At 43.1% G+C, this 22,734-nt stretch overlaps 1 protein-coding gene across 3 annotated transcripts in view; it reads right to left on the bottom strand.

Annotated features, from left to right (window-relative positions):
* Window positions 1-2,035: 2,035 nt before the first annotated feature.
* Window positions 2,036-22,734, bottom strand: part of LOC112409399 (RNA binding protein fox-1 homolog 1) — a 1,082,427-nt gene continuing 1,061,728 nt past the window's right edge. The window contains exons 13-15 of one of the 3 annotated variants that reach the window (XM_024759497.1): window positions 17,354-17,406; window positions 3,633-3,708; window positions 2,036-2,171 (exon numbers count right to left, since the gene is read on the bottom strand). In XM_024759497.1, the coding sequence (XP_024615265.1) occupies window position 2,171; window positions 3,633-3,708; window positions 17,354-17,406 (130 nt within the window). In that variant the 3' untranslated portion in view covers window positions 2,036-2,170. The remainder of the gene's footprint in view (window positions 2,172-3,632; window positions 3,709-17,353; window positions 17,407-22,734) is intronic. The other 2 variants (XM_024759496.1, XM_024759498.1) reach the window with 2 other exon arrangements.

Below are 22,734 nucleotides of genomic sequence, written 5' to 3'. Positions count from 1 at the left end.
GTTCCCCTTTGGGGTCGGATGCGTTAGCATTTTAGTACATCATTTCCCTTAAAAACATCAACCAGGCACCCATTGTCATGACACCGTCTTCCAGGTAGGGGGACGAGAATGCCTCAGGGATGCTCTAAAACACCCTCACGCGCCCCCGCCCCCACCAAATCAATCTGGTGAAAAGAACATTATTTTTCTACTTTTGGCCGCTAAGCAGTTTTTTTTCCCCCGTTTCTCTCTTTTTGCAAGATCACGGTGATCTGTCTTAGATAGCGAAGCTACAGAAACTCGGTTTTCAAATCTCGTGAAACTTTATTTAATATCCAACCGATCTTACTGCATGCACATAGGATGACAAGAGAAAAGCTGGATCACAAACACTTTTTTTTTTTTTAAGTTTTGTTTGGTTTTTGTCTTAAAGCAGAGTTGTTACAGCAGTTTGGCAGGTTCACAGCGGTGAATTGATAGCTTTACTAAAGTGCATGCCATATGGCCTGCACCGCACACATGGAAATTTTACCTATGGCAGCAAAACTACTGGGGACGACTTGCTGCAGGATTTTTTTTTTTTTATTTAAATACAAAAACAGGAAGGTCTGTGACACCCAACTTAGATTAACTTTGTAAACAGGACAACATGGAAAGACTTCAAACAGAAGAAGTATACAGACAAACTGCAATTTTTCGGCTGTGTCATTCGGGCCCTGCTTCAGAGGTGGGGGGACTTTGTTCTTTGGGGGATGTTGAGGGTGGACCTACTTTTTTGCTTCCTTCTGACAAGTGTCCTGGGCCTTGGAGACAAAAAAAAAAAACAAACTAAAGATACTGATTGATTTGAGAGAATCCTCGGGGACCAGGAGAGATGGGAGGGCGGGCTCTCACGGACTGAAAAATTGCAGGTTGCTTACACGACACGGTCATGTTTCAAAAAGTACCAAGCGGATGAAAGTACCATGATTATCTCTACCCAATGACTGCAATACTTGTAAAATGCTTCTATAAATCCGAATATGACTGATTATCATGTAATTCCATAAAAATTATACGTCTGTCTGTAACAGTTGTTCTACGAGGCTAAAACTAAAGCTTCATATGACTGTTTCTAGAACTTAACGATGCCACTGCACAGATGTAAATTTTATACATTTTTTTTCACTGGTACAAAGAATTTAAGTTTTTATTACTTTCTTTTTTTTGGAAAAAAAGAAAAAAATAGAAACAGTGCTTTTTATCACCTTTTTATTAATGTTATTTTTTTCCCTCCCATAATATAAAAGTCAGCAATGATATCAATAATTTATTATACTGGAAGAAATATAAAAAGAATGCTTGTGGATGGCCTAACTACCAGTCTTTTGCCTAAATAACTAGCGGCTGGTTAAGAAGCTGAATACCCGGGTGGAATGGTTTAAAGGGTGGGTTTGCACAGCTGCATTCAGCTCGGATGCACAAGTGTTTTATTAGAAGCATCCCCTTAACAACATAACCTTTGGCTTGAACTGACAACGAGTGACTTAGAACCGTCGATATATGGTTGTTGGTGCAGTGTGGGTCGTTTAGATTCATCAGTTACTATTTTTTTTCCTTTCAGCCAAACCCCAGTCCCAACCCCCTCGGTGCCGCCCACCCTTCCCCTTTCATAAAATAAACTAACGCAGATGCAGACGAACATGACTCCTGTAGTCACTTACACGCTTCCCAAGCAGCTGATAGCCCCAGTAGCTTAATATTCAGCATCTATAATTCATTTACATGAGACAGCACTCTGGATATGGCCCTACACCAGTTTTTTGTCATAGCTAGCATCTCCCTAGATCAACCACAAAAACTCCTACAGCCAGCAACCAAACTACGGAACCTTCAGGAAATGAAAGACCCACAATATTAAAATACACAGAACAAAATATCTGAGGTATAAGATAAAAAATGTACTTTTTTTTTCCTCTTTTTATTTTTTTTTAGATGCTAAAATGATGCACTGCTGCATGTATTGCAATACCCAGGCCTCGGAAAGCTTCCTTTCTCCCCACATTGGAAGGTTTTTATGGTTTTGTCATTTAGTATGGAGCAAAACGGTTGTATCCCCCTCGGTATATACTAGCCTGCAATGAAGAAAGAACGAGACCCACATCATCAGCATGGCTCCTAGTCTTGGCATCAGTCAAGGGTGCAAAAGCATTCTGAAACAAAGCAATTTAAGGGGTGTGTTTTTTACATTTTCCTTTTGTAACACATGGATCATCAAAAAAAGACTAATGTGAAAAATAGACACTCAGAAACAACCAAGATGGAGGCACCCCCTACCCATCCCAGGTCACTCTTAGAGAACTGAAGATAGGGCCAATCCTGACCTCCCCCAATAGCTCCTTATAACGAAAAATCCCTGTAAAACCAAATTCCGTCGGCCAGCCCTGTGAGCTAAAAGGACTCGGGTACAAATGGACCACGGAAGGATTGGGACTCTTATCTTGTGGGCTTGTTTGATTCATTAACAATACTATGTTCCGTCGGGAAAAGCTCTATCTACACTCGAGAGGTCGAATGCAGATGACTTACTGAATGTAGTCATTCAACGCTCCTTTCCAACACATTCCCCAAGTGGACTGCGTGTTGAAGCGGAGCTGATTGAATGCAAAATCAGGATGAAAATGTAAATCAGCTTCTCACTTGACTTGGCTGAACCATCTGTATGGAAGTTGCTCTTGAGAGAGGAGTTGTGCAGATGAGTTACTTGATGTCACTAAACTTGTGCAAAATAATAGGTTTCCAAATCATGGCGGAATTTCTACGACCAAGCTCCAGGCAACTGTCTGGCCATGGCGTTAGATGGCTTGGAGGTGGCACTTAACTATTTCCTTTTGCGAAAAGTTTTGGCGATTCAAATGAATGCCTATGGGGATTTAGTTTTAGGAGAAGGACTGATATTCTCGATCCCAAGCAGAAAACTGCATGCCAAAAGCTTTGTAATGATTGCATACGCTCTCACGTGATGGGCACGTCTTACTATACGTTTTCCCCCCAAAACAAAAACCCAGACCCCCCCCCAAAAAACAAAAGACAACCCCCAAACTGATTCCTTCTAATTCCTTATGTACTAGGCACACACACAAAGTGTGCCCTTCTCTCTATTTTCTTTCCTGGGCGACTATGACTTTAAACATGAATTGTAATAGGGGAGGAGAGGCAGTCAGATTCTCAGCTCCCTGACAGCAGAGGCCTGGAAGTGTGCAGCTTAGCTCCTCTGAAGTCTGTGCTGGGGCTGGAACCTTGGGGCTATGTGAATGAGCAGCAAGGGAGGGAGAAAAAAAAAGAAAAAAAAAGTTCTGCATTGACACTGCATTCTGTTAGTGATGGATTTAATTATCAAAATGACTAATTATTCCATTAAGGTAAGCGCTCGGCTAGGTGAGACTTGCGAAATGAGAAATATAATAACTTACATGCACTACATTGCCAAGAAATTAAGACATTTATCAAGTTTACCGGGAGGATTAATGTGGCATTTTAGCTGCTGTTAGCAGGAGACAAATTCAATTAAGGGAAAGTGAGAGGACGTCAACCGTCAACCCATCCTAAGGTCCCAGCTGTGGGGAGGGATGGGAGGCAGGAAGAAGTGAGGAAGAGGAGGAATCGGTACTCACCATGGCACCAACGCCGTAGGTGGGGGCTGGAGCAAGTGTGTGGTGGTAGGGGTCGGTAGCATAAACTCGTCCGTAACTGAAAGGAAGGCAGAGGTGAAGATTAATCCATAATATGCAATTATGAAGTAATAATAACAACCATAAAACACAAAATACCAAGACAGTGTAGAGGGGCCCTATTCATCTTGAGAAATAAGAAACATATTCCAATCAGCCCTGTAACATGAGAAAAGTCCATCTTATACAACACATTCCTTTGTCCATTTAACACCGCTGGTGATAAAGGGGTGTGTGTGTGTGTGTTTCCTCTCTCTCGCACACCCCCCGCTACACTGCTCAGGTAGGTACCTCGAAGACGGAGGGAGGCAGAGGAAACAATTTGAAAGAGTGGTTTTAAGAAAGCCAGTAACCACAAAGGACAAGCTATAATCAAGAGAAATTGTCCTCTTCTCCTAATACAGCTGTCACCAATCAAGCGAGACAGGGTGGATCAAAAAGAGTGAAGCAACCCAGTCTGTACACTTAGGGTCCAACATCTTAGAATGGGAAAGAACAAATGGATTCAAATAGATGCATCCTTAAAGGATCCGTGGGACCGCCGCTCCACCACTCAAGAATTACAGCCTGATTTGATTTTGGTTCTCTCACCCCAGAACTTCTATCTCATCATCTACAGCCAGGTCCTGGCAAGGGACATGTTTCAAACAATATATTTCTTGATGCCATTTCCTTAACTGAGTTTTTTATTTTCCTCTCTCTCTCTCTCTCTCTCTCTCCCATCCTCCTCCCTCTACTTCCCTGACTCCCAGCACAGGTTTTTAGAATAAAAATGTAGAAGGGATGGAAGCCTAATGCATTGGATAGCTACAAAGTGTCTGGAACTGAACAGTGCAACAAATCAGAAATTAGGGTTCAGAGAAGTTGAGTCACTTGCTCAAGGTCACAGAGCTAGACAGAGTCAGAGCTGATCCTTGAATCTCTCAGGGCAACTATCACACCTTTTCCATGGTTCCAGGTACCCTTCGTTGAATGGCCTGCCAGATATCTTCTTGGAGAGAGTTTGAACATTGCTGTTTTGCTAACGATCAAAGCTGAGATGCAGGCTAGGTTAGGTGAGGGTCCCTGGAAGCAGAGCCCGAAATGGAGATTCTTCCGTACCTGGTTTGTTGAGGGGGTGCTTTCAAGAGGAGAGAGTGGTGAGCAGGTCGGAGAAAGGGAAAACAGAGAAGCAAGGACGTATGTGGTCTGAGCCGGAGTTTAGCTTCTACCTGATCCTGAGAGTTGCACCCCAGAGCTGATCCCATCTGGAGGCAAGTGGGTTGGTTTTTTAATGTTCATGTACATTAAGCATTAGCTGTGGGCTTCCCAGAAGGGCAGAGAATAACTTCCTAGTTGAAGTGACTCTTCCTCTGCCAAAGAGGCAACTGGGTGCCATTAGTGACCAACATTCACAGCGGGGAGGGGTATACCAGCCACTAAACGGGGTAGATGTGGATTATTCACAGCTGTCAAGTCTTGAACTTTCCTTTAAAGAATGAAGGAACAAGGCAGGAAGAAATCGCTTGCCTGTGCTATCAACCCTGGAGTCTAATCTGCATGGACCTTATTCTTTTCCTTCCCTATCTTCACCCACCTGTCTTCCCATCTTCTTTCTCACAGTAGATGGATAAGAATGTACTGGATGGATCTCACACCATGGAGCCTGGGAAGGTGGGAAGAAGCTGGGGGAAGAATCTTCTAACTCTCAGGCTGAGTTAGACTCCAGATGGAAAAAAATATATGATTATACCAAGTTCTCATTGGACATGTCTTACTCCCAAGCCCTCCTTTTGCTTGTTTCAAAGGTCCCTGAGCTCAGATAATCTACATGAGTCTTTGTCCTGATCCTCAAAAATAGTGACATGGGGCTTTCCTGGTGGCGCAGTGGTTGAGAGTCCGCCTGCCGATGCAGGGGACAGGGGTTCGTGCCCCGGTCCGGGAGGATCCCACGTGCCACGGCGCGGCTGGGCCCATGAGCCATGGCCGCTGAGCCTGCGCGTCCGGAGCCTGTGCTCCGCCGCGGGAGAGGCCACCACAGTGAGAGGCCCGCGTACTGCAAAAACAAAACAAAAAAGTAGTGACATGAATAGATCTTTCTTTTCTGAGATGACGCTCTCAGCGAAACTAACAAATAGTCAACCCCCTCTTGCTTTCTCATTCCTCGGGACACCCCTCATGCCTCTGACTCATCGAAAAATGGCCTTTCATCAAAGATTCTCCCTGTCTGGGAGAAAAAGAAAACAGACGTTCGTCCAAGACAGGGTGTGTTAAAACAAGAAGAATGATGACGTCTTTGAAAAAACTCTTTTTTATTCGTGGAGGTCACTCATGAAACCCGGGCCTCTCTACCCATTATTAGCAGTAGATACTAATAGGGGGAAGAGAACACGATGGATAACTTTGGTGTTGATTTTCATTTCATGAGAAAATAAAGTCTGTCATGGGTCTGGAGAAAAAAACTGTTAATAGGATTATTTTTTATGTACTTTCTGGCAAAGCTGGTTGTAGGAACAGGCCGTAAACAGCAAAGGCAAACTAAAAATGCTTGGACATTTACTACGTGAAGCCACAGCATGGTGTTCCTTCAAAACAAGTGTGAAAATGCAAACTCAGCAATGATGATGAGTTTTTTAATTTGGGGACCGCTTTTACTGTGGCAAAACGTCCTCTTTTGGGGAGACAACAGATTGGCAGTCTGAACGTATTCCCTTTTCACGCAGCCCCACTTCTCCTCTCGCATACTTTAATGGTCAGTCCTTATCTATCTATAACCCTGGGCCAAGTTTCAACCCCTGTGGAAAACCCAAGGTAACAGTTTGGCAGTGTTCCCTTCCCAGGCAGAAGAAAAATACAGCAGCACCGAACTAGTCCTTGCAAATGAGCGAGCTCTTTTTTCTTCTCAGGGTGACCTCTACCTTCAGAATCCGATGGTTTTATTATGATTCATAAATTTCATTTCCACAGAGGAAAAGGGACCGTGTCAGCTCAAACTGAAAGCAAGGAGGCTTCTTTTCAAATGCTAATCTCTAAACACGCCCTTGTGTGACACTACCATTTAGACACAAGGTTATTAGGGAAGATGTGGACTTGAGCTCTACTCTTACAGCAGGTATGCCAGGCACGTCAGCGACCTCCTATCCTCAGAGCTGGCTCAGCACAGCCCAAAGGAAGAGTGGCAATTCCCAGGGACCTCAATGGGGAAGATGGGTAATGTCGTAAGACCGCCATGTTATGACTAACCCGCGCCGGTGGTCACCCTCCACACCACCCATCCCTGGCCAAAGGGGACAACAGTGCAATCGGGTCAATGATGCTCTCCGTGGCCTCACATCCCATCCATCAGAAATTACAGATGAAACATGTCCACTTCACTCCACTCACGCTACCATCACCCTGACATAAGCCACGGGTATTTCGTCAGAACCAAATCAAAAACAGGCTTGAATCTTGTCTCCTTGGTCCTACTCTTGCTTCTTCAATCCACCAGCCATTTATATCTAAATCTATCTGTCTATCTATCTGTCTGTCCCTATCTATCTATCTGTCTATCTATCATCTATATCTATCTATCTTTCCATCTATCTAATATAAATCTATATGAATCTAATCATATCTAATTCCCTTGCTTAAAATCCTTCAATGGCTGTCCATCGATCCTAGAATAAAATCCAAACTTTCCTGAGCTGCTCCTGGCCCGCTCTCAATCCCATCTTACTCCCCTCTACCGCTCACTCACTGTGCTCCAGACACTCTGGCCTCATCAGTACTCCTGGGACGCGTGCAAATTCACTCTCTCCTTAGGACCTTGGCCCGCGCTCATCTTCTATCTGAACTGCGTCCTTTCTTCCTTTATGTCTCAGCTCAAATGTCAGCTCCCCAGCGCTGCCTGCCTCCCTGATCGCTCTTTCTGAAACAAACATGCTTTCCAACCCCATCCCCATCCTTCACCTGATGGAGCAAATCTCCATTCATTTTGTTTCCTTCTCTACCTGATGATGTACCTGTCCCCCTCTGGAATGCCAGTCCCTCGGGGGCTGAAGCCGAGTCTACTTTGTTCCCCCTTTTCTCCCCAGTGTCCAGCACAGCATTGGCCACGGGGCAGGTGAACAAGGGACCAAGCCAATGCCACATGTTGAGTGAAGGCAGCAAGAGGGAGGAGTAAAGAAAGAAGAGAGGCCCGGGAAGAGCCCTGTATCCATCCTAGTGATTCTGTCAGTAGCAAAGATTCTTGCAGCTATGCTTTCTGAAGATTCTAGGTCAGCTGTTCCCAGAGACACTCAAAACCTTTCAAGACGCTCAGAAGAAAAGTTTCTTAAGACTCAAAATACACAGTGTGTCATTTCACATCACCCCTGAGAGTTCACAAAACAGAGGCCAAGTTGCCATAAAGTTCGTCAAAGGGAAAGAACAAAGGAATAAAAGAGAACTGCTCTGCTGGCTCGTTCACCACAGCTTGCGGCCATCGTGAACACTCATGTTTTTTTGACCTTAGCGACAAGTTAAAACCAGGAGGCCAGCCTGCCCTGCGGAGGACAAAGGCTTGGGGCCACAAGATCCAGGTTCAAGTTCTGCCTTTGCAATGTCCTTGCTCAATGACGCAGGGAAATCTCTCTGAGCCTCATTTTCCTTGTTTTTACGTAAAATGGTTTTGTTCTGTCTGAGCTCTGCCTAATTCACAGATAAAGTGCATGAAAGGAAACCAGATACATTTTAAGGCCATCTACAGATAGTGGAGATTATGATACAAGGGTTCTTACATAGCATTTCACAAGCTAACCTTTCACTCCTGCCCAGACTTTTGGTCTGCAGAGGCAACCGAAAGATCCTGTTCCAACAGAATCACGGGTAGCTCTAGCAATCAAGTCACAGATGCTTTTGGAGTCAAGATCTATCTCATTTATGAGTTACAGATGTAGTTGCAATCGCTATATTTGAACTTGAGGTTATGCTGGAGTCAAATGAATAAGCAAGCTGCCTGTTGAACGGGAAACATGAGCCCGTGGTTGTTAAACTGCTTTGTCAACTCTACTGAGAAATGTAAATACTACTTATTATTAACATCTTCTAAATCCGGCTGCGACTAGCTGGATGTGAAAGAAATATGATAGGGCCATGTTGGTACCCTACCCCAGGGTTTTAACAATCAAGTGATTTTCTTATAGGGACATGGGAAGAACACTGTAATCAGCTTCACTCCATAGCGTTCACTCTATATATTTTAGTTCAGAGTCTTTATGCTCCTGGGACCTTTTATTCTTACTTTAGCATCACCTCCCCATGCCTCCTGTCCCACAGATAGCTGGAGGGAATCCCTGTGAGGCAGAAAGATGAATGAAATGGGCTCAGTCCTCAGATGAGGTTCCCAGTGTGGTGTAGGTCTCCTAGACAGCCTCAATGCAGCACGGAGGTGCAGAGGTTTGAGTCCCCACCACAGGGGAAATGCTACAGAGTACGCATTCAAAACAGGATACCTCACTGGGGATCAGGACGCACGCCCCCAGTCTCTGCAATGCCACTGGGGCCACACTACCCTCCTAATAATATCTAAGATAGAGTCTGGAAGGTGTTTGGGCATTTCACTCATTCAAGTCACACGCCTCCCACACAGTGTACAAACAGGGTCCCACACCATGGGCCTATGGTTCTCACAGTCTGCTATTTGGAGAGTGATGGTTTAGCTAGGAAATGTTCCCCTTTCTTCTCCTGTGGTCATGACCTCAGCGGCTCATTTACTCTTAGTGAAGGCACTCACTAAGGAATATTCCTCTATCACTACAGTAGCTTTCTCTGAGTCTAATCTAGGCAATGGCTTCTATAACTGTAGACCATGGGGGTGACCAGGCTTTAGTCTAAAAGCTTCCCAAGATATATTAGTCAGAGGGATGGTAACAGTCCCGTAACTCAAAAGCTCTAAGGAAGACAGGGTAGAAATAGAAGAAATGCTCCAAGAGGAAGCACAGGGAGTTATCCCACCCCGACTCTCCTGCTGCTTGCCTCCTCAGCTTGGATTCGAAATGATTATCTTCGTAAATCACCTTTTTCAGTCTCCTGATTCTTTTCCTCAGAAGCAGGAGGGAAAGCCTCTTCTGGGCTCTTTGGCTTCTAGCTGGGAAGCCGCAGAGTTCGCTGCTGCACACGGATGCCTGTCCCGCATCTGAACTGTGTGGATGTAAGTAGGCATATACATCCAAAAGCTGCAGAAGCTATGAGAAGCAGATCATATCCATGAAAACTCAGATGGCACCATCCTTGCTATGCCTTCTCAATACAATTCACAACCTCTTCCTTTTACGAACGCAAACAGCACAGGTCTGAGGTAAGAACCCTTATTCTGAATTCATCGGAGCTGAGTACCAGCCTCTGTCTGGGAGTCGAGAAGACACAGTAAGTCCTACTTTTGGTTACACAGTCCCTCCACTCCAGAATGTCTCCTCCAACAAAAGACGCATGGCCACACTCTCTTTAATGCCAAGGCCAAGGCCAAGGCCACCCTCCTTTTAGAAAGTCTGTTTCACCTTCTATGTGTCCCGACTACAAGCTCTACCAAAATCTCCCATCATGTCTTGAAATCAACATGACACCCCAGGTGCAGTTTAATCCCCGGGGGACCACAATGAACATTCTGTGTTTGTATCCCCCCCCGCCCCCCCCCGTGAGATCTTCAGTACACTTGCAGAGAAGCAAGGCTGCACAGCAGGTAAGAATTCCTCAGGGTCAGAATTCCTAGAATCAAATTCTGCTTGTGTACTTCCCCTGCTGTAACCTCAGAATGTTTCTCTCCTCTCTGAGCCAGTTTCTCCGTCCATGAATGGAGATAATGATGGTGCAGACTGGCTGTATAAGGCTGTAGTGAGGTTGAAATAAGGGTTGAGGGTCACCGGTTACTGAGAACCCAAACAAGCATCAGTTATTGATGTTGTTAAGATTATTGAGAGGATTGCAGCTCCTGCCCTCTCTCTATTCTATGTGAGGTCCCTCCAGTAAAGCCCCTGGGATACATGTGTCAGAACTACCCCTGAACTGAGTGGTCCTTCTGAAGCCCTGTGTACCAGCACCCTCCACGTCCCATGTAAGCAGATCAAAGATTTTAAGAGGTTAACGAACAGGATGAGAAGGAGATAAGACTCTGGGCCCTGTACCCCAGGGATGTCCTTCTAGAGCACACACACACACACACACACACACACACACACACAGTCAGAGGCAAAATTAAAACATAAAGTCAAGACACACTACCAATGTCCAGGCTACCCCTCACAATATTTTAATTCCAGGTGGTCTCTAAGAGACCAGTTCTTGGGGCACACACACTCTTTCAATATTCATTTGAGCAAAATGAATGAAAACACGGCTCTCGAACGTTACTCTCCATAGAAATATAACAAGAGCCACAAATGCTGTGACCACCTGGAGGGGTGGGACAGGGAGGGTGGGAGGGAGGGAGGCACAAGACGGAAGAGATATGGGAACATACGTATATGTATAACTGATTCACTTTGTTATACAGCAGAAACTAACACACCATTGTAAAGCAATTATACCCCAATAAAGATGTTAAAAAAAAAAAAGAGCCACAAATGCGAGCCACAGAGGACATTGTAAGTTTCATAGTAGTCACATTAAAAAAAAAAAGTAAAAAGAAAACAGGTGCCATTAATTTTTTATATTTTAATTTGACCCGACAGGTTAAAAACATTTTAATGTTTTTAAAACACATTTAACGTGTCATCAACATAAAGATGATGAGTGAAATACCTTACATCGTGCTCGTACTAGGTTTTGGAAATCTAGTGTGTATCTGGACCAGCCACATTCCAAGGGCTCCATGGCCACATGGTAATCAGCCACCATGTTGCAGAGGAGGACTCCAGAAAAGCCTACTGAATGTTCTCCACCCACTGAAAGACAGAAGATTCCTGATTGATCAGCTCAATATTTCCTAGAGTGTGAGCTGAAGCCTCCTCTATTAGAATGGCCTGGGGGGGAACTCGTAAGAATGCAGATCGTCAGGCTCCCTCTCCAGACCTAGGAATCAGAATCTCTGGGGCAGGCAGAGGGGAGGATGGAGCGGATTCTGCATTTGATTTCTTTTTTCAGTTTCAATATTTTTTATTGGAGTATAGTTGATTTACAATGTTGTATTAATTTCTGCTGTACAGCAAAGTGATTCAGTTACCTATATATATACATATATATATACATTCTTTTTTTATATTCTTTCACATTATGGTTTATCATAGGATATTGAATATTGTTCTCTGTGCTACACAGTGGGACCTTGTCGCTTATGCATTTGTAATAAATTCTGCAGGTGGTCGCCACCCACTCTGACGTGGGATAACCACTAGTCTATATTTTTTTAAAAGTCTGCCCTGATTAGCCCTCCCTTACTCAGGCTAATTCAGAGCTCTCTTGATATCTTTAATGTTCATAAGTAAACTGATAAAGACAGTTCATTTTCAGAAGGTATAATTATTGCATGCAACAAGCTTTGAACTATGCCTAGTACACAGTAAGAGCTCAATAAATGCTATGATTATTTTTACTAAGTTCCTTTGCCTATATGTTCCCTTATCACTCTGAGCTTCCCCTATTAGAACACACATCACATTTTACTGGAAACAGACCAGTTAACTACCAGTCCATTTGCTGCATGACAACTGTGCTGAACAGTCAAATCACTGAAATGGAAGGGAGACCATTAGATGAAATTTGCTGAAGGATCAATTAGAGGAATGGCCAATTTGGAAATTTCTTCTAAATATTATCTGAAGTCTCAGTACGACTGCATGGGTGTGCAAGTGTGTGCGTGTGCAGGTTGGGGGGGATAAAGAGATGGAGGGGGCTGGTGACCCCCCCCCCCCCACCGTGCCCCTGAACTTGCCAAACAATGCCTCTAATAAAAGCGTATAGCAACCCATGTCACCGGGACTGGTTTCAACAGCATTTGCAGATGTGTTTTTATGGCCCAGGCTTCTGTATCCAGTACTCATAAGGGACTGGGAGTCTCTCCGCAGGCTGGCTTCCCATCGCCACGATGGTACCTGCCATGGTGGAGGGGCGAGACTGGCTGCTGGACGGAGACCCAGCCTCACCTGCCCCCCAGAGACACACAAATGAGCACACGCTCCCTTGGGCCAGGGGCAGCCGGCAGCCAGAACAATGAAGTCAAAGTGTCTGGTAGTTTTCAGGGCATGGGTTATCTGTTGATTTTTCACCACTGATTTTCAGCAAAGGAGGTAATTTTGGAGAATAGCACTAGAACACCCTTGGCTTGTGTGACCCTCTGTCTCCCTGGATATGCAGAATTCTCCCTTCACCACTCTGTTCTGCCCCCAGACCCACGCACAGCATGTCAAGTGCTCAGCACACACGAGCTGCATGAAGGAGATGGGCCAAGTCAAACAAACTCCTACTGGAGCAACTCTATAGAGAATCGTTTAGTTCCCTTGGGGTCCCTCCAGATTTTAACAACAATGCCCATCCCCAACTCACAAATACTAGTTTTCTAGGAGCAAGATAGCACAGCGGAAGAATGCAGGAGAATTCCATCTGGAGGCAAAGGTCAATGTTCCAAGGTCAAGATGAAAGGAGTAATTGGGGGCAGTGTGGTCTCAGGGAAAAAGCAGTGGGACCAGACAGACTCCTGTGTGACCACGGCCAAGTTACCAAAACCCCTCTGGGCCTGAGCGTTTTGTTCTTTTTTAATTTGCAAAGCAAGGATGGTAGTAACCTCTACCTCACTGAGCTACTGTAATAAATTATATATGCATGTATATATACATACATACATATATACATAAATGCATGTGTATATATGTATATACTGTATATAATTTATCATACTTGTAAGTACACAGAATTTGCTCAATAAATGACGGCAAGTTATGACTACGCCCTGGGGAATTCAGTAAAGCCCATATGAGGGACAGTTACTGCAGGGATGAAAGGCTTGCTTTCCCTGCTAACAAAAAACCTTAGCTCTCCAGGGAAATGACCAATACACCCTGGGGGCAGGAGGGATGTGTGGGCATTTAACACAAACTGGTCCTTGCCAGTTTCTAATCTGCCAGCATATCCTGTTTGTTCTCTTGTCAAAATACAGCCAAGGAACCACTTGTCAGCTCTTCTACAGCCATTGTCCTAACCCAGGCCATTGTAACACCCCCCTGGGCTGCCCCAACGGACTCCCTTTCTTCTGCTCTTGCCATATTGAAATCCACAAAGCAGTCCAACTCATCATTAAAAAACGTAAGTCAAACCACAGCCGACTCTCCAACGCCTTCCTACCACACTTAAAATCTCAAATGGTTTCTGTAGCCTCCAAGTTCAATTTGTTTGGACCCCTGGCTATCTTCCTGGTACTATCTCTAAAATCCTCCCTTTTACTCACATGCTCTGGGCACACTGTACCTGAACACCTTAAGCATACCTCAACCACAGGGCATTTGCACTTGCTGCTGCTTCAGCCTGAAATGCTTTCAATTCCACAATTACCTGGCTCACACCCTGGCTTGTCCCGGCTCAAGTGTCACCCTCTCAGAGAGGCCACCTCTGATCAATGAATATAAAAGTAGCATCGCAACTTACTTTCTACCCCCACCCTTGCTTTTTGATTCATTATAGCTATTGTATAACTTTACATGCAATTATATTATATGCTCATGTATGTTTGGGGTCTGGTCTGCACTAGGATGGAGGCTTTTTGAAGGATGGAGGCTCTCTGAAGGAAGGGCTTCTCTTAACTTATTTAATGCTATGTCTCGAAAGCCTAGAATAGTTGCTGATGCACGGTGATGACCCAAAACATATGAATTAACTGAAATGAATTTCCAGCTGTTCTATCAAAATAAGTCATGTGCTTTTCAACCTCCATTCTTGTACAAGACCCACATTCTACTCCAACTACAAACCCTAGCCAGTCCTGGAAAAGCTCCAGTGAATCACAGCAGCAGGGAGACCTCAGGTCGAAGAGAAGGGAATATCATCTTGCCCTTTTCACCATCTCCTGCAGAATCCAACTCATCAAAGTTTCTTGATGTTACAGAATGAGAAGCCTTTGGTGTGTTCAAGGTGAATGAGACAGCCACATAAACACATGTCTTTCAGGAACGAAAATCAGAATGAAACAACCAATACTGCAGTTGGAGCCACTGACAACGAAAACACATTCCCTTGTAGATACAGTCTCATAAACCACACATGCTAGTGAGACATGTTTCCTCTATGTGACCAGCAAAGCAGAATCGACGTGTTGGCATCTACAAAAGACCCAAGTAAAAATAATCACTTTTCCTTTGGGAACTGAAAGAAAAATTCTTCAGGGCTTCCACTGCTCCTATCTTATGATTTGCATCTCACCTCCTCTGCCCCAAGCCACAGACAAAACTGTCCGGCCATCTCTGCCCTCATAGACAGCTGTGTAAGAATAACGCTTCTTTATAAGAATTTCAGGTATCAAATCCATCAAGCCCTCCAAACAGACTTTAAGCATCTTGTTGATCTCTTTTTCTCATTTCAATAGAGATAAGTTGCCTTCCTGGGTCAAATACTGAAATCCAGGAGACACCAGGGTTCAATTAGACCCACCCTAAGGAGTGTTGTGTATACGGAGGGGAGAGCTCCAGACAGCTGGGCTGTTTAGGGTGTGGGTTCCCTGGGTTTTTTCCAGTATGTGGGAAATAAGAAAGACTTCATTGAAACCATGAGTCACAACCTTTGTTGACTGCGCAGTTCTTACTTTTCATTTTCATTCTATGAGGAGGGTGGTCTGGCTGGGAGATAATTCACATTTGATTGATATGGGTGTCTCCTTTTTCATGCTTGATTCGAAATTCAGACTTCAAATTGAACCTTATGAAGCACACAACATATTATTAATATGGCCATCAAAGCAACAGGGATATCTCTCTCAATTTGAAATTTGATCAATAGCAATTCATTAAGAATTTACGGAGCAGCCATCCTAAATTAGACAAGGTAGATGAAAACACTCTCTTGACTCAGGCAAACTTTCATTGTCTGCAGCCTCTTTTCGAAATATTGTGTGTGGACCACTTGCTTATTACAAGGCAGGGTTTGTTAAGTCACGGGGCAAAATCAATATCTACCTCTTAGGTGGTAACTTCGCAATGTTTGATCTATGATGTCAAAATAGGACCTAAGACACACTGGAACATGCATACAGGTTAACAGGGAAGACAGAGGCTCTGGACCACCAGTATAGCCACACAGGATGTTCATTAACATTTTCAACCAACCTTCTTCCCCACCCTGATTTCCCCTTTCGTTGCATGCTTCGTTCTCTATAGGTTCTTCAAACGTTAAATGTCGCGTATCCCAGGAAGGTTCCCCTGCCACCCCCAGCAAAGCAACCCCCCATCTTCTACTGTTAGGCATTAGTGAATGCACCACCTCTCACAAGGAGAAACAGAGATATGTGAGGCTAAAGGCTGGAGGGAAAACAGCCGAGTTTTCAAGAAAGGAGTAAGCTGGCGCTTTAAAATATGAACACGCATAACCTCAGGCACTCCCAGGGGAAGACTGTAACCCATTAAAAATATTGAGTCCGACCATCAGTGAAACAGAACAGAGAGGGCTAGGGATGTGTTCCTAGCTCTCCAGGCTTCCCTGATCTTTCTCTTTTTCTCCAAAGACTGTAAGCAGGGGGTGAAGCGTTAGCAAACACGCCTTTGTTCACTGCGCGCCATTGATCACATGTGCTTGGTTAACAGATGAATGTCTATGTGTCAGGCTCCGTTTAATGTATGTTTTTGAAGGTCATGGCACACTCAATGACATGAGAATGAGCTGTCATATCCTCCCTTGTAGACTAAAAGCAACACATTGGTAAGATCTCCTAGTCATTGTTTTGGTCAGAGTCTAGGCTTCAAAGCAAAAAAAAAAAAAAAAAAAAAAAATGTGTTGTTAGTTAAGGCACTCACCTATCTTGACATTTAATCAAGTAATTCCATGCTAATGGAAGTCCAAACATAACTGCTCTGAACCACATCAAAGCAAAAAGACAGGCGTTATTTTGATGGACACATCATGCAACGGTGCAATTTCCATTGGCCAATGCCCTGATTTCAAAATCAGAAGACTCTGTCTCTCATGTCCTGCTACTTGTAGTATGTTTTAAAAGAAAGAACTAGAGGATCTTTAACTAATGGAATAGAGATCCCCTTCTTATAAGACAGAGATAACTATATTCCCCAATGCCTCCAGCTTTACAGATTCGTTCTTTGAGGGCCTATAATATATACCAGTCATTCCATAAATATCCCAAATAATCTCATAGAAATCTGTGTGAACCCAGACATAATACGTCCAAAAACACAGAAGTCCCATGACTGTGTCCCTAAATCTCCCATTTAGTATTTCACCATAAGATTATACCATAAGATTTTATTGCGGCTTCATTCAATATAGTGTTACTTTTCTGGATCATGTATTATTAAAACTGGAATTAAAATATCCAAGTTAGCAAAATGCCTACTGTCTTTTTAGACAGCAGAGCCGAAAAGCTCTAGCTATACTCCAAAGATATGACTTTCTTTCTTTTTTTTTTTTTTAAACTAAACTTTCTAGTGTGACCGACTGCAGCATGTGAAGGGGAAAAAAAAAAAAAAAAGGATACTGGGACTTGGATGGATGCATCAAGAAGTAGCAATGTTTGTTACCTGCAGAGGTGTTACAAGAAATTTCATCTGCTGCAACGAAGACGAACTGATTTCTGGAAGAGAAGATAAAATTCACAATACTGCTCGCTCAGGGGGAAATGCTCTCTCTGCCAATTGGTTCGATGTATTCAGATGAGGGGGAGGGAAGGGTGCTGCGTTTGGACGTTGCAAGGAAATGTGCTGCTCTCTCTTGGACCTGGAGAGTTTAGGAAGATCATGAAACAGGCATGCGGGGAACCCTTCAACAAAATCATGATGATGTCAGAACATGGACCATGTATAAGCTGTTGCACTGAAATATTAATTATGTGTTACTAAAATGTCATCATGCCAGGGTACGTTTCTCAGGCTAGGGCGTTTCAAACTGAGCTGCTATGGATTTCTAATGCTCAAAGGAGACTACACTAAAGAAAAAAAAAAAGAAACAAAATTAGACTATCTATTAGAAAAAGAGTATACTGCAACTAGCTAGGAAAATCATAAAATCCCAAACTCTATTATTATAGTATAATATCCAAAAAATTTTTTCAAATGAAAGAAAAAGCAATGCTGTCATTTCTGAAGAGTATGGTAAGTGGTGTCATGTTATGGATAATAATTTCCTCACCAAATGAGGCTTGCTACATAAAGAAGGTAAGAGAACTCATCAATTGAAATAAACCCTGTCTTGCCAAATTATTTTTAACGATGCGGTATTAAAAAGAAAATAGAAATGGAAAATGCTGTTTCACTTTGATTTAGTAAATCCAGAAAGATGATCAAACTCTCTTAAGATGTTTCCAACTGTGCCATTTCCACAATGTAATGTTCTAATTCAGGGGTACTGTCTGTTTCTCTAGAAATAAGAACGTCTGCGTCAGGCAGATTACAAAAATGTCCCAATGAGATTGGCTAGGCTCTTAAATGCCGCAGAAGCAGGAGTATTGAGGCTTCTAATTCTCATTTGTTAGATTTTACTGTGCATAGGAATCATCTGGAACCCAGATAAATGCATTTCTGCCTTTTGGTTTGATTGGTCTTGTTCCAACGTTTCTAAAAGTATCTAGTGATTGAGCATCCCTTAAAACATCTTAAGAAAGTTTTACTATTGTAAGAGGTACGCCCTGGAATACAAATAGAGCTACCATTTGAAAATTCACTAGAATTTAACATTCAGCTGAAGACTCTCATCATTGCCACACCAATGAAATCTCAAAAAAATTATGCATGGTCTGAGGATAGCATTTTTTATATTTCTCGTCCACATAACGAAAGTCATAACTAAGTTCATTTATCACCTCTCTTAAAACAATGAAAGTTAGTGTTGTTGGATGTTGGCTGTCTTTTTGCTCTTTTACAAACTTTTTGGGCCCCATCGTTATCTGGCATCAACTTTTCAAGGTTTGAGAAGTAAAATTAGTATCCCTGAAAATGAAGCTGTTTGGGTTGAGTATCTGTTTTGACCTGCTCACCTAGGGCTGACTCTAAGACACAGACAGCTCAAATTACATGTATGATATTGTCCGGTGGACCAAACAAGTACTTTGGAAGGACCTCTGTTTCTAGCACGATCAAAAGAAGAACCTACCGTAACCAAGAACAGTGATCTGGTTTATCTAAGGGGCAAGCTCTTTGGAAGAGCCATTCTCTTATCTACAAGGGGGGCCTCATTCGTGAGGTGGCCCTATCCCATCCATACTCGCTAACCCTAAACGCACTTCTCCCTTGAGTCTCTCTTCTGCATTTTCCCTAAGAAACTGTCCAGCGTGCTAGATTCTGGGAAAGCCATGGAAGGCAACCAACACAGATTAAAAAACAGTGCTTGGGCTTCCCTGGTGGCGCAGTGGTTGAGAGTCCGCCTGCCGATGCAGGGGACACGGGTTCGTGCCCCGGTCCGGGAAGATACCACATGCCGCGAAGCGGCTGGGCCCGTGAGCCATGGCCGCTGAGCCTGCGCGTCCGGAGCCTGTGCTCTGCAACGGGAGAGGCCACAACAGTGAGAGGCCCGCGTACCGAAAAAAACAAAACAAAACAAACAAACAAAAAACAGTGATTGGATGAAGAGGGAAAACTTGTAAAAATGCAGCCTGCAAGTACGATTATAAAGCAATGAGGCCCTTTTCTTTAATTGTACCAGATTTTTAGAAACTATGATGGCTGTTCTTCATAGCATTCTTATTTTTGACATGATATACTTACTCTTTAAAAAAATGCTACACTTTCTCCATTTCCTTCTTCTTTTTTGTTTTTGTAATCTATATATTTGGACTTTTTTCAGTGTCTTTGATTCCTGGGCAAATTTCTAAACAAAGGGGGTCACTCCCGTTGATGACTTACTGTCTTCAAAAGAGTTGGCTGAGACTGCCTCCAACTATCAAATCGTCTACATCAAAGTTTAGAGAGTTATCACTAACATTTTAAAGAATATGCCATGGGCTCTGCAGCAGTGCCAAAAAAGGAGTATAAACGTATTTGTAAAAAAGTAGTAATCCACTGGACGTATCAATTCTGTACTTTTTTTAAATCCACACAAGCAGTCCCACCACATCCAAGGAAGGTTACCCTAACGTCTTAGAAAAGTGCATTCCTATGAAGCTCATTAATTCCATGGAGTAAGCCTGTGTGATCACCCCTCCCTCTGAACTACTCTTTCATCAATTGATTATAAGTACAATTAATAGGAAATGCCTGGCAAATATAGCCTGGTAAGAGACATCCCACATGTCAGGCCAACAGAAGAATTTGGGTAGAATAAGGGGCAGGTTTCATTGTGGTGTCTATGTCTCCTCTGTTAGGACACTTTTATATACAATTCTGTTTCTCTCCACTTGAAATTGAAGATAAACCATGTCTTTTAGTCTGCCCATAAAATGATATGACCCTCTCGGTGAAATTATTTACCCCAAATGACCAGAGAGAGGTATGATCAAAGAGATTAAAGACCTAGCAGAGAAGTCTGCTGTTCCCAAACTGTCAGGAAAACTTAATGATCAGAGCAACCCAGGTGTGCTCTGGACAGGGGGGGTCACCTCTCAAGAGGGCAAAGGAGCCTGGCACGGGGCCTGTCCCCTTTTGCTAATCCTAGTCTGCTCTTCACTGTCAACCCAGGCCTGAGGACTTAAACTTCAAATGCAGTTGGACCTTATTTTCAGCAAACTGGTTTGTGCAGTGGCTGTTGATGATTAGGTCTGGCTGAGTCATTCTCAACCTTGGCTGGACAGGGTAAACAGCTGGTGTGCTTCTAAAATTCCTAGTGACCAGTTAACTGGGCAGCTCTGTAAGTGGGTCTCAGGCATCTGTAGTTTCTAAAGAACTCCAGGTGATTGTATTATGCAGCCAAGGCTGAGAAGCGCTTGTCTAGCTGAATGGTTCTCCCCTTGGCTGCCCCTAGATTCATAGGGAGAGGTTAAAAGCAATAAAGCCGAGCCCTACTCCTGTGGGTCCTGGCATAATTGTTCCGGGACTGGATCCGGAAAGAGGTAGCTTAGAAAATGCTCGTCAGGTGCATCTTATATCAGCCACAGCCGGGAAGCACTTGGGGATGGTACAAATGCAGAGTGGAAAGGGGGCTGGATCACCAAATCTCTTGCAGGTTTTGCTTCTTTTGCAGCTTCCATTTTGCCACCCACCATGTTGGCCTCTAAGACAACCTAGCTGTGTGGTTGCTGAGGATGCCCAGGAATGGTTACTTCTAGTTTCTGAAGACCTTCTAAAAGAATGGGCTTTAAACCTCATTTCTGCAGAAGCTGGTGAAAGTGGCCATAGTATCACCCTCTCTGTTTTTGCTTCCTCCTCTGTTCATCTTCTTTCACTGTCTCCAATGGATATACTCAAGTTCATCTAGGCAGGGTCTTCCCATTTTTTCCTAGTGAGTCTGCATCTAATTCTCTACCATTCTTTTCACCCAGAATTCCTCTATTTTTGACCTCTCCCTCTACTCCAGAACTTCTCAAACTTCCCTGAAGACAATTATCTACAATGTTTGTTAAAAATATAGATGCCTGGGTTTCAACCCTGACCACCTGCATCAGAATTTCCAGGAGAGAGGTCTGATCATCTGGACCCCACTCATACCTCCAGGGAGGGAATTGTGGTTTTAGGTATTTTTTTTTACCATGGAGAAATTTGAGAAATCATGCTGAGAGATCTCCTGCAAGTTCATTCTCGTTTTCATTTCAAAGCCCACCTTTCCCAGGAAGACTCTTAGATACAGGGAGGCTTTGTGGGAGAAGAGAGGATTGCTAATTTAAGAAAAATAAGGAAATAGTAAATTACCGAGCACAAGAGAGAAGGCTACGTTCATCTTGACTCTTTGGAGTGTTGACACCAAAGAGCCACACCTAAAGTTGATGGGGCGCTTATCCATGACAGGCGGTTGCCAAGTGCTGTGCATATATATCATTCAATTTTCCTTACAATCTCTCTTATTATCCCCACGTTCATAAACCAGGAAATGGAGACACAGAAGCTTATGTAATGTGAACAAGATGTTAAGTGAAATCTGGACATTGTTGGATTGGCTCAAGACTCTAATTTTTTTTTTTGCTTAAATATAAAAAGCATAATAAAAATATTTTATTTTTATTATTTTTAACTAAAGTATTTACAATATTTATTTTTAAATAAGTTTGTTTACACTAAATATTGTAAATAAAAATTTACAATATTTATTTTTTAACTAAAGTATTTACAATATTATTTATAATATTTATTAGTTTCAGGTGTACAACATAGTGATTCAATATTTTTATAGAGTAGACTCCATTTAAAGTTATTATAAAATAATGACTACATTCCCCTGTACTTTATATCCTTGTTGCTCATTTATTTTACACATAGTAGTTTGTATCTCTTCATCCCATACCCTTATCTCCGCCCTCTCCCTTTCTTTTCCTCACTTATTCTCTATATCTGTGAGTCTGTTTCTGTTTTCTTATATATATTCATTTGTTTTGTTTTTTTAGATTCCAAGACCCCAACTCTCATTCACCCTCTAAGATTCTGCTCAGGGAAGCTCACAACAGAGGGTATTGAGTCAGTAATGGGTGTGGCTTCTCTGCGGAGGAATTTTCTAACATGGTCTTTCTCTCTTTTTAATATATTACCAGACTTCATGATGTTTTACGATGATTTCCATAGACTGACCACCCAGACTGTGGATCTGACTCAGTTGGTGGTACATTTACATGAGTCCTGTGACTTGCCATGTTATCCTTATTATCCGACTTTTCACCTTCCGTGAAATCTCATCTCTTGGCAGTTTAATTTTCTTCTAAAAATCACCCACAGCTGAATCCTAAGAGTCAAATGAAAATAACAGCCAGCCAGTGTTGCTGGAAGGGGTGTGGGAAGCTAGGTATCAACAAGATACAGAGAAAATTCTGGCATAGGTTGGGGTGGAG

This window comes from Neophocaena asiaeorientalis, unplaced genomic scaffold (genome assembly GCF_003031525.2).
Source record: "Neophocaena asiaeorientalis asiaeorientalis breed wild unplaced genomic scaffold, Neophocaena_asiaeorientalis_V1.1 scaffold254, whole genome shotgun sequence".
Lineage (NCBI taxonomy): Eukaryota > Metazoa > Chordata > Mammalia > Artiodactyla > Phocoenidae > Neophocaena > Neophocaena asiaeorientalis.
This window is presented reverse-complemented; position numbering and strand designations above follow the sequence as displayed.